The sequence below is a fragment of the Mesoplodon bidens genome (assembly GCF_964165515.1).
Source record: "Mesoplodon bidens genome assembly, chromosome: 3".
In the NCBI taxonomy this organism is placed as follows: Eukaryota; Metazoa; Chordata; class Mammalia; order Artiodactyla; family Ziphiidae; genus Mesoplodon; species Mesoplodon bidens.
The window spans coordinates 116693003-116705380 of NC_138178.1; the positions used below are offsets into that span (position 1 = coordinate 116693003).

The 12378-nt window shown below is 36.9% G+C and overlaps 1 protein-coding gene across 5 annotated transcripts in view; it reads right to left on the bottom strand.

Annotated features, from left to right (window-relative positions):
* The window catches only part of SLC25A21 (solute carrier family 25 member 21), a 528472-nt gene that overhangs the window by 145887 nt on the left and 370207 nt on the right, over positions 1 to 12378 (bottom strand). For all 5 annotated transcript variants that reach the window (XM_081227232.1, XM_081227234.1, XM_081227231.1 and 2 more), the window contains exon 3: positions 3075 to 3158. In XM_081227232.1, coding sequence (XP_081083358.1) covers positions 3075 to 3158 — 84 coding nt within the window. The remainder of the gene's footprint in view (positions 1 to 3074; positions 3159 to 12378) is intronic.

Genomic DNA, 12378 nt, shown 5'->3' on the forward strand with positions numbered 1-12378 from the left:
CTAACTAAGAAAATCATAAGGAACTGTTTTGCTAGGAAAAAAATTCAACACAGCATGTGTTAAAAGGTATTTTTTTTCTTTTTCTTCCTCTTTTTTTTGTTTTTTTAAACTTAAGGCTATGAAATGCCCTTGCTCTGTATAAAAAATAACAGGCAGCTTTTTCTTTTGTATTTTTACAAATATTTCCATCTTTAAGACTGGAGCTTTCTGACTTTTGCTAATAACATGTCCAGATCTAAAGGCATTACAGAAAGAATGTCAATTTGCTTTAGAAGCAATTAAACATACAGTCGAGGAAAAGGCCAATTTTACTATGCAGGGACCACACATACTGTATGTTTGCTACATTACTTGATATCAAAGCAGAAACATCAAATTCTTCCTAGAACACACTTGAAATGAAGAGTCTGGCTAAGGAACTCCCACATCCAATTCAGAGATATCTGTTACAGTTTACAGAACTTGGCAATGCTGACACTATTGTTTTACTGGAAAGAGATAATTTATTGACTATATAATACACTATGGTTTCTTTAATTTTATATATATGTACTGGGTAAAATGAACATGATTTTGATCCCAACTGCCATAAATGCGGGCATATTATCAATGACACTTAGGTACCACATCACCAGAGGAATAGCAAGAATTTGCTGATTCTGTGTCACTAGATGACCTCAAAATATTTAATCAGCCTTCAGGATCATTATCATAGCTTCAGAGGGAGTGGTCTATAGCAAGAATTATCATCTTTCTTTTTCATTTTGCATCATCATGATGTTGGTGTGATGACTTTCATTCATTTGTTCAACATGCATTTACTGAGTATCTCTACTCAGTGCCAAACACAGGGATAGGGAAAACAGAGGGAAATGAGACGTGCACCTCAGGGAAATGTATTCTTGGGGCGGGAGAGGGGAGATAGACAGAAAACAAGCTCAATAAATCAGAGTGGTGCACGCTATATAACAGATCTGTGCACGGGGAATGAGCCTGGAGAAGCAAGGGCTGTCCTAGGAAGGGCTCTGTACACCTGATAAGGAATTTAGACTTTACACTGCAGGCCATATTTTTACATATTCCTGAAACACTCTAAAGATAAAATAATTAAAACAGTATGATACTGGCATAGAGATAGATAAATTAATGAAACAGAATAGGAAATAGAGAAACTGAATAGAAAATTTAGCTGATATATATGTGGAAGTTTAATACACAAAAAAGCTAGCATTTCCAATTAGTGAGTAAGGAATGGATTTTTTCACCAGTGGTGTTTCGACAACTGTATAACCATTTGAAAATAAAATTTAATTCCTATATGCCATACTGCACATTAAAAAAAGAAATCACAGATGGATTAAAGATTCAAACGTAAATGTTTATAGTCTTGGGGTTAGAGGATGTCCTTCTTTTTTAATGTGTCATCAAGGTCAGATATCACAAAGGAAAAGATAGATATAATCACAAAATCACAATCTGCAAAACTCACAAACTTCTGAAAGGTGTAAGACACTATAGTTGTAAGACAACTGACAAGTTGGGGAAAATATCTGTAATTTATGTAATAGTTAAAGGATTAGTACCTATAATATATACAGAACTCCTACAAATTAATAAAAAAATCTAACCTAAGAGAAATGGGCGAGAGACACAAAATAAGCAATTCATGAAAGAAACAATACCTAATGATATAAAAGTATGCTCAACCCCAGTTACAATCAAAGGAATACTATTAAGACACTTTTATTTTTTACCTATTAGATTATAAACAGGAGATGCATGTGAGTGACAGATATATCAAATAATGATTGATAATGTCCAGTGTTTGAGAGGGTGTGGAGAAGTGAGAACTCTCAAATACTAAGGATATAAGTCAGTATATACTTTTTGGAAGATAATTTGGCAACATCTATGATATAAAATGTGCATATCATTTGATCTTATAAGTCCATTGCTAGCAACTTTTAAAAATAGAAATATATATATATATATACATACACACATAAATGCGAAAAAATAGTATGAGAATATATACTGTTCTATTGTTTATAATAGTGAAAATATGGAAACAACCTAATGGGCCACCAAAGGGATTAATTTAATAAACTGCAGTATGTAGATAAATAAATTACTATGCTGTTGTTAAAAAGAATCTATTGGCATGGAACAACATCAATGACATATGTTTAATTAGCAAAATAGTAGCCCCAGTATAATCTGCTAAGAGAGGTAATGAACTACAGAGGTTAGGAGCATGGGCTTTGGGGTCAAGCTCACTGGATTTGAGTCCCAGCTTCAAGATTTAACAGATATGTGAAAATTACTAACTTTTCTGAGTCTTGGTTTCTTCATCTGTCCAACATGAATGGATCCTAACAGAACCTACCTCAAAGAGTTATATGGAGTATTCCTAGTACATAGTAGAGGCTAAACATGTACTAGTTGTTATTATTACTGTTATCTTTTTGGTATAATTATTATTTTCAACCAATTCTCTTAAGAAAACAACTTCAAAAAGCACATCTAATATCCTTTGGAAAATTATGCTTGATAGAGGCTTTAACTGAATCTATACATCAAAGATAATTTTAGTTTATGTAACAAAAATCTTCTATTTATCTGATCATCTAATAGGATGATGAACTTGACACATCAATTTTTGATAAAAATATGTTTTGATTGAATATTCATAAACCAGAATGCAAACAAGGAACCCATTTGGGCGCTATATTTAAGAATCAAAATAAAGAACTATCACATTTAGATATCCCCAGTTATAAGAACTTTAAAAAGCCTCAATAGCACAAAATAAAAATTGTCCTCTAGTCATCAAACTACTATTAATAAAGGATATTATTAACATCCTTTTTGTGGTAGTTTCTATCATATACATATTTAATTTTTAACTGCATTATCAGGAAAAACACACACAAAAATAGGAAGACACCCTTTTAAATATTTTTCCCTACTAAGACTAGGAAAAGAAATCATTCAAAATGAGAAAACATGTTATGTAGTAATATATTAAAATGCCCACATCAACATAGAGACTATATATAAAGAACCATACATACCCTTCTGTGCGGAAAATCATTCGAAAGCTGTCTCCTAAGCTTTTGTAACTGTTTGGATCAGTTGCACATCGCTGAATCTGGAACCTAGAAACAAAATCAAACAAACAAAAATCCAAGTTAAGGATTTTGCCAAATGGCTTTTCTCACTTTTCAAAGTCTTAGGAGTCTCAGCCTTTTCAGATTAATCTAAAATATTCTGGGTTTTGCTACAGATTTTACTGATTTATTTGTCTTGTATAATCTTTACCTTATTTTTGTAGCCTTTAAAATTATGATATTTCTCTGTACTTTAACAGAACTGCAGAAAGAGTTTTTTTCATCTGTTTCTTAGCTAGGCAGATGCACCCTGAGGCATTTATGCTTTTTTCTTTTGTGAAAAGCATACACAGATGTCATAGATTGTTTTAATGCATAATTCAGAAATCTGAAGATGCATATGAAACAAATAAGTAGCTCTATTTCTTATCTTAATTAGTGCTCTTTGATGGTAATTTAATACAAAGTTTAAAAATACAGAGCAGCTAATATGGCCTAACTTTGATCCTGATTATGAATTTGGAATTCATTCTGGCAGACAGGAGCCTGCGTTTAGAGCAAGAATTCGGGTCGTACCGTGATACAATTTATTATCAGTACTTCATGATAGAGCAGAGTTGGTCACTAGGGGTAGTTCAGGTTACCTGGACCTTCACAGAAGCACAGTGCTCTGCATGTAGTTTGTGCGCAATAAAAACGTATCCCATTTTAGAAAGCCAAATTCTTTTTTTTCTTCTTCTTTTTTGCTATGATCATGCATCTCAGAACTCTAACCTTCAAAATGTGGAAGTTCCCAGTATGAGGGTCTTACGTATTTTGTATCTTATCCTGAGGTCTGTTTGTAATGAGATTTATGACAAGTATTGTCATTTCCCTACACCCCAGTTCTCCAGTTTCGCTTTTCTTTAGGCTGCCTACTCCTTGTGTTTAACCTTCTTGTCCCAATTCTAAGTTAAGCCCTTTCTTCCTTCTGTACTTCCCTCCACAGTTTTAGCAAGCCTTTCAGAATAGAAATTCTCAGAAACACCTCTAATATTGTCTACTCTAAGATGTTTTTCTCAGATTGTTAGATTTATGACATGAACACAACTTCTAATTCTGAGAATGATTTATTTTATAGTTCTAGGCCCCAGGGAATTATGCTGAAAACTAACACATATATCACAGAGAAGTGTGAACATTTTGCTTTGATTGAAGTGATTGGGCATATGAACAGAATAAGTAGACTATAAGACTGAAAAGTGAGGCTGGATTACATTTGACTTTGTAAAGTGGAGAGGTGCCGAACCTGATTGGGCAGGAGAGTAGCCATCCTGAGATGAAGGAGTTGATTCTTCCAGTAGAGTACTTGAAACATACAAATTCCTAATAAAATATTTATTGTCTGATTGGGTGGATTAGAATGGGAGTATGGAGGGCAGAATAATGACGAAGGCAATTATGATAGTCTGGGTGAAGATAATGATGCCAGAATATGAATAGAGGAAACAGAAATGTAATAAAAGAGGTGTGCTTGCTGGGTGATCATTTTTCTCTTTAAATCAATGGGTTTTTTTTAATGATACATTCAACATGATCCTCTCTTGATCCTCATCAACCCAACAAGTAATATTCCACTGCCCTAGACTTACTATTGCCAAAGTTTAAAATGTCATAAATATTCATAATGTTTTTGCTTGTCAAACTTACATCTCTATTGGCATGGTCATTTTTAGGAGGTTAGTTTCTAGGCAAGAACTATATTCCTAAAATTTAAATTGCATGGAGTTTATCAGAAGATCATGAAGCATTACAACTAACCCATTTAAACTGTTCTGGATCCAGAGGTGCATTTGGTGTGTGTATAACCACTGGCCTAGAAGACTCAGTAAGCAGTTCTGTCTAGAATCGAGAACATGATTTGATGGTCAGGTAGGTGGACCACATTTGGTATTTCTGGACTACTGTATGTAGATGAGATAATGTTGGACTTGGGATACAAATGAATTAACTAATGCTAAACACAAAATAGTACAATGGAATAACTACAGCTAAGTTTATACAACAAATAATTTTGGAACATAGAGAGCGATTTCCAAAATACGACTTTGATTCTAATTCAAAAAAGAATCTCCATCTCTGCATTTGCATATTTGTAACCTACATTCATTGCTGAGTATGAAAATTTTCTTATGTCTAACTTTCAAGAGAATAACTTAAAATAGTTTTATATATTATAAAAACATTACATGCTTATAGATTTTTCTCATAATATCTTTCATTAAGTTCATTTCCCTCTGTCAAATTCCTTTCTGGATACTTTTCTCCCAAATTACCAAGTAGTTTTAAAATATTTGCCATATGAAATAAGATGCTATAGGTTTTACAAAAACCCAGGGCATTATCCCCACTCTCAAGAAACACAATAAATAAATGAGAAAAAAATTTTTACGATAAAAGGGAAAATATCCAAAATGTCAAGTAGCATCAGCACAAGTTGCCCAGGTGTTCATCAGAGGGAGCAATTACTGCTTTCTGCAGAGGATCAGGAAGGATCTCAGGAAGGAGAAGGGATTTAAGCTGGTCCTATAGGACTCAGAGAGGCAAAAAGAGTAAGCCAGGAGGAAGCATTTCAGGTGGGGAATTGAGAGAGGGAAAGATGTCTTTTTAATAGAAGTGAAAGAAAAGATCTCCCACCATGACAACCTCCAGTGTTTCGTTCAGGATGGATGTTACAGCACCCTGCTGGTGGCATTCAGCTGCTCAGGGTGGGTGGAGACCTGAGCAGGTTAGAGGAGGGTGCTTATGAGATAAAGTCAATGATCAATATAGAGCCTTTGGCCTTTTCCTGCTCCTCAGAGGAGCATTTCAGATTAACTCTGTGGCCATCTCACAGTCATGTGACCCGGTCCTAGAAGGAACTGTGAGTCACCAGAGGGACCAAAGCAAGTGAATTCTAATGGCAAGAAAATTGACCTTAGCTCCTCTTTTACTGATGGGGTTAGAGACATCAGCTTTGTCTATGATGTCTGCATGTTTCAGTAATACCAACGTGGGTCCTCTGTCAGCTTACACAAAAATGAATACAGAGTACAATTACTTCTTAATTAACTAGTTATCTAACTTGGCTATTGGAAGTCTAGGCACTTCACTCATTAGTTGCAATTTCTTTCTTTTTTCAGAATCAGATGATAGTATTTCCAATCCACTATTCTCAGTTATTGAGTTCTTGAATACTTACTATGTATTAGGTACTCCACTATTTGGGGCATTATGAAGAAATAAGATATAATCCTGCCCTTTAGAAGCTTATAGTTATGTGTAGGAGATGTACAAATAGATGATTACCATATGCAAGGAATAATGTTTAGGAACAGTATTTCAGAGTATCAGATGTCAGCCAATGAGTTTTACTGGCACTGAATAAACACTAGTGTTACTTTTACTGGAGATGATCTTATCTATGGCTGACAGAAAATAGTATCAATATCATGCAGTGACATTAGAGGGAAGAGGGAAAACGGGAAGGATATATTTGGGCTAAATATCTGTGATTAAACTTTACCCTCCCACTTTAAAACAGGCAGCAAGGACAGTCAGTGGAATCTTTGAGGAGTGTTCCATTTAGAAGCTGACTGTCTGATGAGTGATGCCGTGTTCATTAAAAACAGGAGCGGCAACATCAAACAGCATCACACGAGGAGAGTCCACAAGCCATGTTGCAGAGCAATGCAAAAGGATGGGCAGGCATGGTACATACTAATTCCTCTGTAAAGCCTCCCGCCATTCCTTACTATCCTAAAGCAGCTAGAGGTCCCATTAAACAGGCTAAGGCAAGTACAGCTGTCTCTTCTACTGCACATCTCACTTACAGCGTGTCTGCACTCTGCAGAGAAAGTCCATGCTGTATTTAGTTCCACTACACATGACTTATTCTGATCACAGAGTTATCAGTTCTGCTAAGGAATCTGTTTCAAGTTGATATAATTACAGTGCATTTTGGTCAATCATGTAAAACAGCATTTTCCTTTTTCGTCTCCATTACATTTCAGCAACTTAAAAGGTTTCTCTCGAATTGAGGCTTTACATCAGCATTTTCCAAGGTGCGTTCTGTGCTAACAAATTCTCTCTATGCTCGAGGAGACAATTTTCCAGTTACGTAATAGAACTCTTTGTAAAATTACAAAGGCAAAGCCACACTACTCTAAATACAATCAAGATATCTAGAAGAAAAGATTGGACTTTCCCATTGTCCTAATAAAAGCAGTTTAGCCACATCTGGAATCTCCATCTGAGGAACTTCTTTTATTAGAATGAAAACTTGCTGCCAAATGGGCAAATTGGACAATGGAGTAATACTTAAGAAATATTCGGTGCCTAATATCAGCTCAGAAAGAAACACAGGGAAAGGAGTGTGGCTCAAACCCTACGCTCCATTGCCCAGCAGCCAGTGGTCCCATCTGCCATGGAGCCAGGGAGCCTGGTACTACACACTCTTAAAATTGGGAGGGAATAGCCCTACCATCCACCACACCATAAATATGAAGCAAGTTATTGCGGTTACGACAGGGCAAGGAAGAGCTGCTCAATGTTCATAAGCAAATGTACGAGCATATTTTTAGAAGCAAAAGAATGTTCTCACTCACTGAAATATTTTTCTTTAAACTGGTCAAGACCATTACTGCACTATTTCCTCCGACTTGATTGTGTGCTTAGTCAGTGATACCAAAGTCTGTTGTTGACTCTTAGCACTGTTAGAAATGTCACTTTAGGCATTCAGCTTGTCTGAGCACTTCCTAAGATATCATAAGAATGATACGTGTTGAGAAATACGATGACTTTATTACAGCCTTAAAAGCTGTAGAATGAGGTTGTATGAAAATTCCTAAATCTCACATTTATGCAATGCCTTTATTTTCCAAAGTAGATTTTACATCTATCATCTTCATCTACTGTTGGCTGATGGAGTCTATACTGGGAAGTGGAGGCTTTAGGGCACACACACATGCACATATATATATGTATATATACATGTATATGTATACGTAATCTATATATTTATATGAAGGGCAGCAATTGAGTTGCAAAGAGTCCGATTGGGGTAGGTGATAAGATTTGTCCTGAAGCTATATTTGCATAGCACATGCTCTGCTTTTTAGTTAGATCATATGATTATTTGCGATGCTTTAGGGTTGGGAATTGATGGAGATTTGGGAATGGGGGCAAAAGCCATCCTAACCCATCCCTTTGGCATTGCCACCAATCCTAAGCAAAGCAGTGAGATAGGTGGGTTTTATTTCTAGCATCATCTCCAGATCATTTTCCAGTTCAAGAGTATTCTCATGCTCTCTCTTACCTTCCCCTATTCATCCCTGCTCTCAGAAAAGCATTCACACCAATCATTTATCCTTATCGTGGCTTTTAATTTGATACGCTGTCTTCCAGAACTTGTCCCCTGTTAAAGGGATTTCAGCTCTCAAGGAGGTGGCACAAAGCTCTGGTTTTGTTTAGGGTGGGGATGCAGGGGTACCTTTACCACCAGAGACAGCCCTCAGTGGTTCTTTTTTTCCTGAGTGGAATTTTATGCTACCATAATGCACTGCTACATAAAAATTACACCTTTGTGTCAAAGGAGGTGAGGCACTTGGGAAACTGAGACATTGACTAGGAGCCACCAGTTTCAGCTCCAGTGCTGTCACCGATAAATAGTGTAAACTGGTGAGAACTGTAATTTAACCCGTCTTTGCCTTTCTCCTCAGCGGTAAAATGGCACCACAGACATTAGAGGACACTGATTTTGAAGGGATGGTGACACACTGACTTAATATTTGAGTTTGTTAGCCATAACAAATGTCTCTTCTCTCGAAGAGACATTTCATTGTGTTTTGTAAAGCTCCAAATTCCATATTTTATAAGGGTGGGAGACCGTTAATAAAAATTGTACACTGACAATAACTGGTGATGAGCCTAATGAAACTCCCTGCAGAGATCTTTGTAAATGTGCTATGAACAAAGATTATTAGTAATTACCAGAATGTTACATGTGCTCCTTAATAAACACTTATGAAACCCACCAATGAATCAGAGATTAACAGACTAAAGGTTTGCAATTACAGAACACATTAAAAGGATAACTGTAGGAAGATTAAATAAAGATTTTAATTCACTGTAATTAGTCTATCTTACTGAAATAAGATGTTGCTCCTACAGAGTATTTTTGCTTGCTTACTGGTTCATTGAGCATGGGCAAAGTCACTGAACACGCAAAGACACGTTTGAGCCGTTGAAATTTAGGTGTACACGCCTATGTTACAAACTTTGGAAAAAGGCTCTAGAAAGCACATCTTTAGAAAAATTCCCATCATGTATATTTGTTTCTTGTACTCTGAAAAATCACCTTATACTGAGGCTGCCCCAAGAGAAGAAATACCCCCTTCCCATGAAAGGCTAACTACTGAACTGAAGGGGGAAGGAGGCTTTGTATTTGTCATCCTTGTAGAAAGAGCATCGGATGGTGGGGAGTTGACACTGCTGATGTGGGAGATGATTCTATCAGTTTTCTTTAGCAAGTAAGTGCTGGGGAGAAAGCTGGGGAGAAACACTTCTCTATATCCATAGCTTTCTTGTTCTAATTTTAAGTCCCTGGTGATTGTGAATGGTAATTTAAAAAAATCTTAGCTATGGGTATTTTGTTTTACTCCAGATTAAATATAACAAAAATCCATATAATGTTGCCTTAGCCATGATAAGCACAAGAGTCCTTTAATCATGTTAGAAGGGTGTTGTGGTTTACAGTTCTCGATGCAGATTTCTGTCTCAACATTTCCTGAGATACCCATCTGCACAAGGGGCAAGGTTAAGAGTTCTGGAGACCCAACAATGAAACAGGTGGGGGGCAGGGAAATGTTAGTAATTAATTATAAAATAAGGCAGAACACAAGTGTTAAATAGAGATTCTAGGAATTTAGTTGATCTGCAATTTAAGCACTGCCTTTGCTTGTTGGGTTCACAGTCTAAGCCTGGCATCAATTAACACCCTAAAATAATGTTAACAAATCCACAAGGGTCATGAGCTTGGCTCTGCCTCAGCAGTGATCACTGACTGAAGTTCAAAAGCTGTACTCACATATTTGGATACTCATCAAATTATTCTGAAAATTCATGGAAAAGAAATATACTTTTCCTGATTGTTGCTCAGTCATTTCCCTAGGAGAGTCTCTTTATAAAAGAAATAGGTACCTTTACCTGGTAAAAATTAAGATAAGATGTCCTTTGTCTGTTTAAAAGTCTGAATGTCTTTACTAGGAGTAGGTGGGCTGGGCTATGCTTTGGCTTAGTGTTTATGATGTTGTAAAGAAGACCAATAAATTTCTCTATGTTATTATAGAACAGTTTATAATTTGAAGAAATATGTAACCTGGAGTGCTCAGTCAGCCTAGATAATTACTACAGATAAGGCAATAACATCTTGGCAAGGCCACAAAAGCAAGGGAAATCTTCGGTGCCATGTAATTTCGAACACATTTTTGAACAGAGCCTCAAAAATATGATCTCTCTGAACTATCAGATCAACCCAGATAGCCTGATTATACTTTTGGTAATTTCCTGTGATCCTAGACACATCTAATTGCAGTCTCATTTCATAAGCCAAGAAGATTTAAAACCCGATAGTCTGTGACTGTACATTTTACAGTTCACACTTTAACAGTACACTTAAATATCCTGTAAATGGTTCATCATTTTGCTAACCACAAATTTTGTTACAATAAACATTTACCTACTTGTCCCGAATAGTGTGATGAAATAGATCTAGTTTTGTACATCTTAACACAATTATAAGACATATAATATTCCTAGTATTTAGAACCTGGGTAAAATTTGACATTGTAAAATGAATCATGATAAGAGAGTTTATGCTACCATCTGGCACAAGTTCTTCCAGTTGTTTATATTACTTAAGGGATAATAACTAAGTACACTGACAATATAATTCTACAATTTATTTTAATGACGATATGCTAGTTAACAAGTCAGAGACAAATGATCGGTAGATATAACAACCTAAATCTAATAATGTTAAACCACAAGCGATAAAACAGGTTAATTGACAGAGCTGTAGGATTAAAATGTTCCAAGCATAAACTGGTCTCAATTAAGCAAAAGCTTGACTAGCATGTCTTTCAGTCATTTTGCTTTGTAAAATACCAGTCACGTTATAAAACTAAGCTTAATATCAGATTATATGCTGCCACTCTTTGAAAATACATATGTGTGTATGTATGCCTACATTTTTTTTTTTTTTGCGGTATGCGGGCCTCTCACTGTTGTGGCCTCTCTCATTGCAGAGCACAGGCTCCGGACGCGCAGGCTCAGCGGCCATGGCTCACAGGCCCAGCCGCTCCGTGGCATGTGGGATCCTCCTGGACCGGGGCATGAACCTGTGTCCCCTGCATCGGCAGCTGGACTCTCAACCACTGCACCACCAGGGAAGCCCTGTATGCCTACATTTAATTAAAATTCACATTTAATGCCAACAAATGACCTCACACCCCGATACACCCATCTACATTTTCCCAAGTACACTAACCTAGGCTGGCCATTAGACTGGTTGATTAGCATGAATCCAACTCATATTTGGGAAATGAGGGAAGGATGGATCACAGATTGGAAATAAGACCCATTACCAAGGTGATGAAAATAGAGAGGGCTAAATCAACGTCAGCAATCAAATATTAAAATAACCACAGCCGGGCTTCCCTGGTGGCGCAGTGGTTGAGAGTCTGCCTGCCGATGCAGGGGACACGGGTTCGTGCCCCGGTCCGGGAAGATCCCACATGCCTCGGAGCAGCTGGGCCCGTGAGCCATGGCCGCTGAGTCTGCGCGTCCGGAGCCTGTGCTCTGCAACGAGCGTACCGTTTTGGGTGAGTTATCGGATCCAAGTGAGAACACAGCGTACCGCGTACCGCAAAAATAAAACAAAAAAAAACAAAAAAAAACAGAGTCATGACAAGTATCATAGTTTTCCCATATTCCCAAAATAATGACAGTTTTTCAAAATTTAACCCCCCTAAAAAAAAGTTAACTATGTTCTTTCTCTCTCTGATCCTCCCTTTCTTGCCCCCACCAACTTGGGTTCACAACTTTCCCTAACGTTCACCAATAGCACCTACTATCTCTTGACAGAGGACCATATGGCATCATTCTTACCTGTTGAACCTCAGCTCATTGCTCTGGATGAGACTCAAATTCTTGGTTTCTTGTCTCCATAAAAGATTTCCAGAACAGGGGA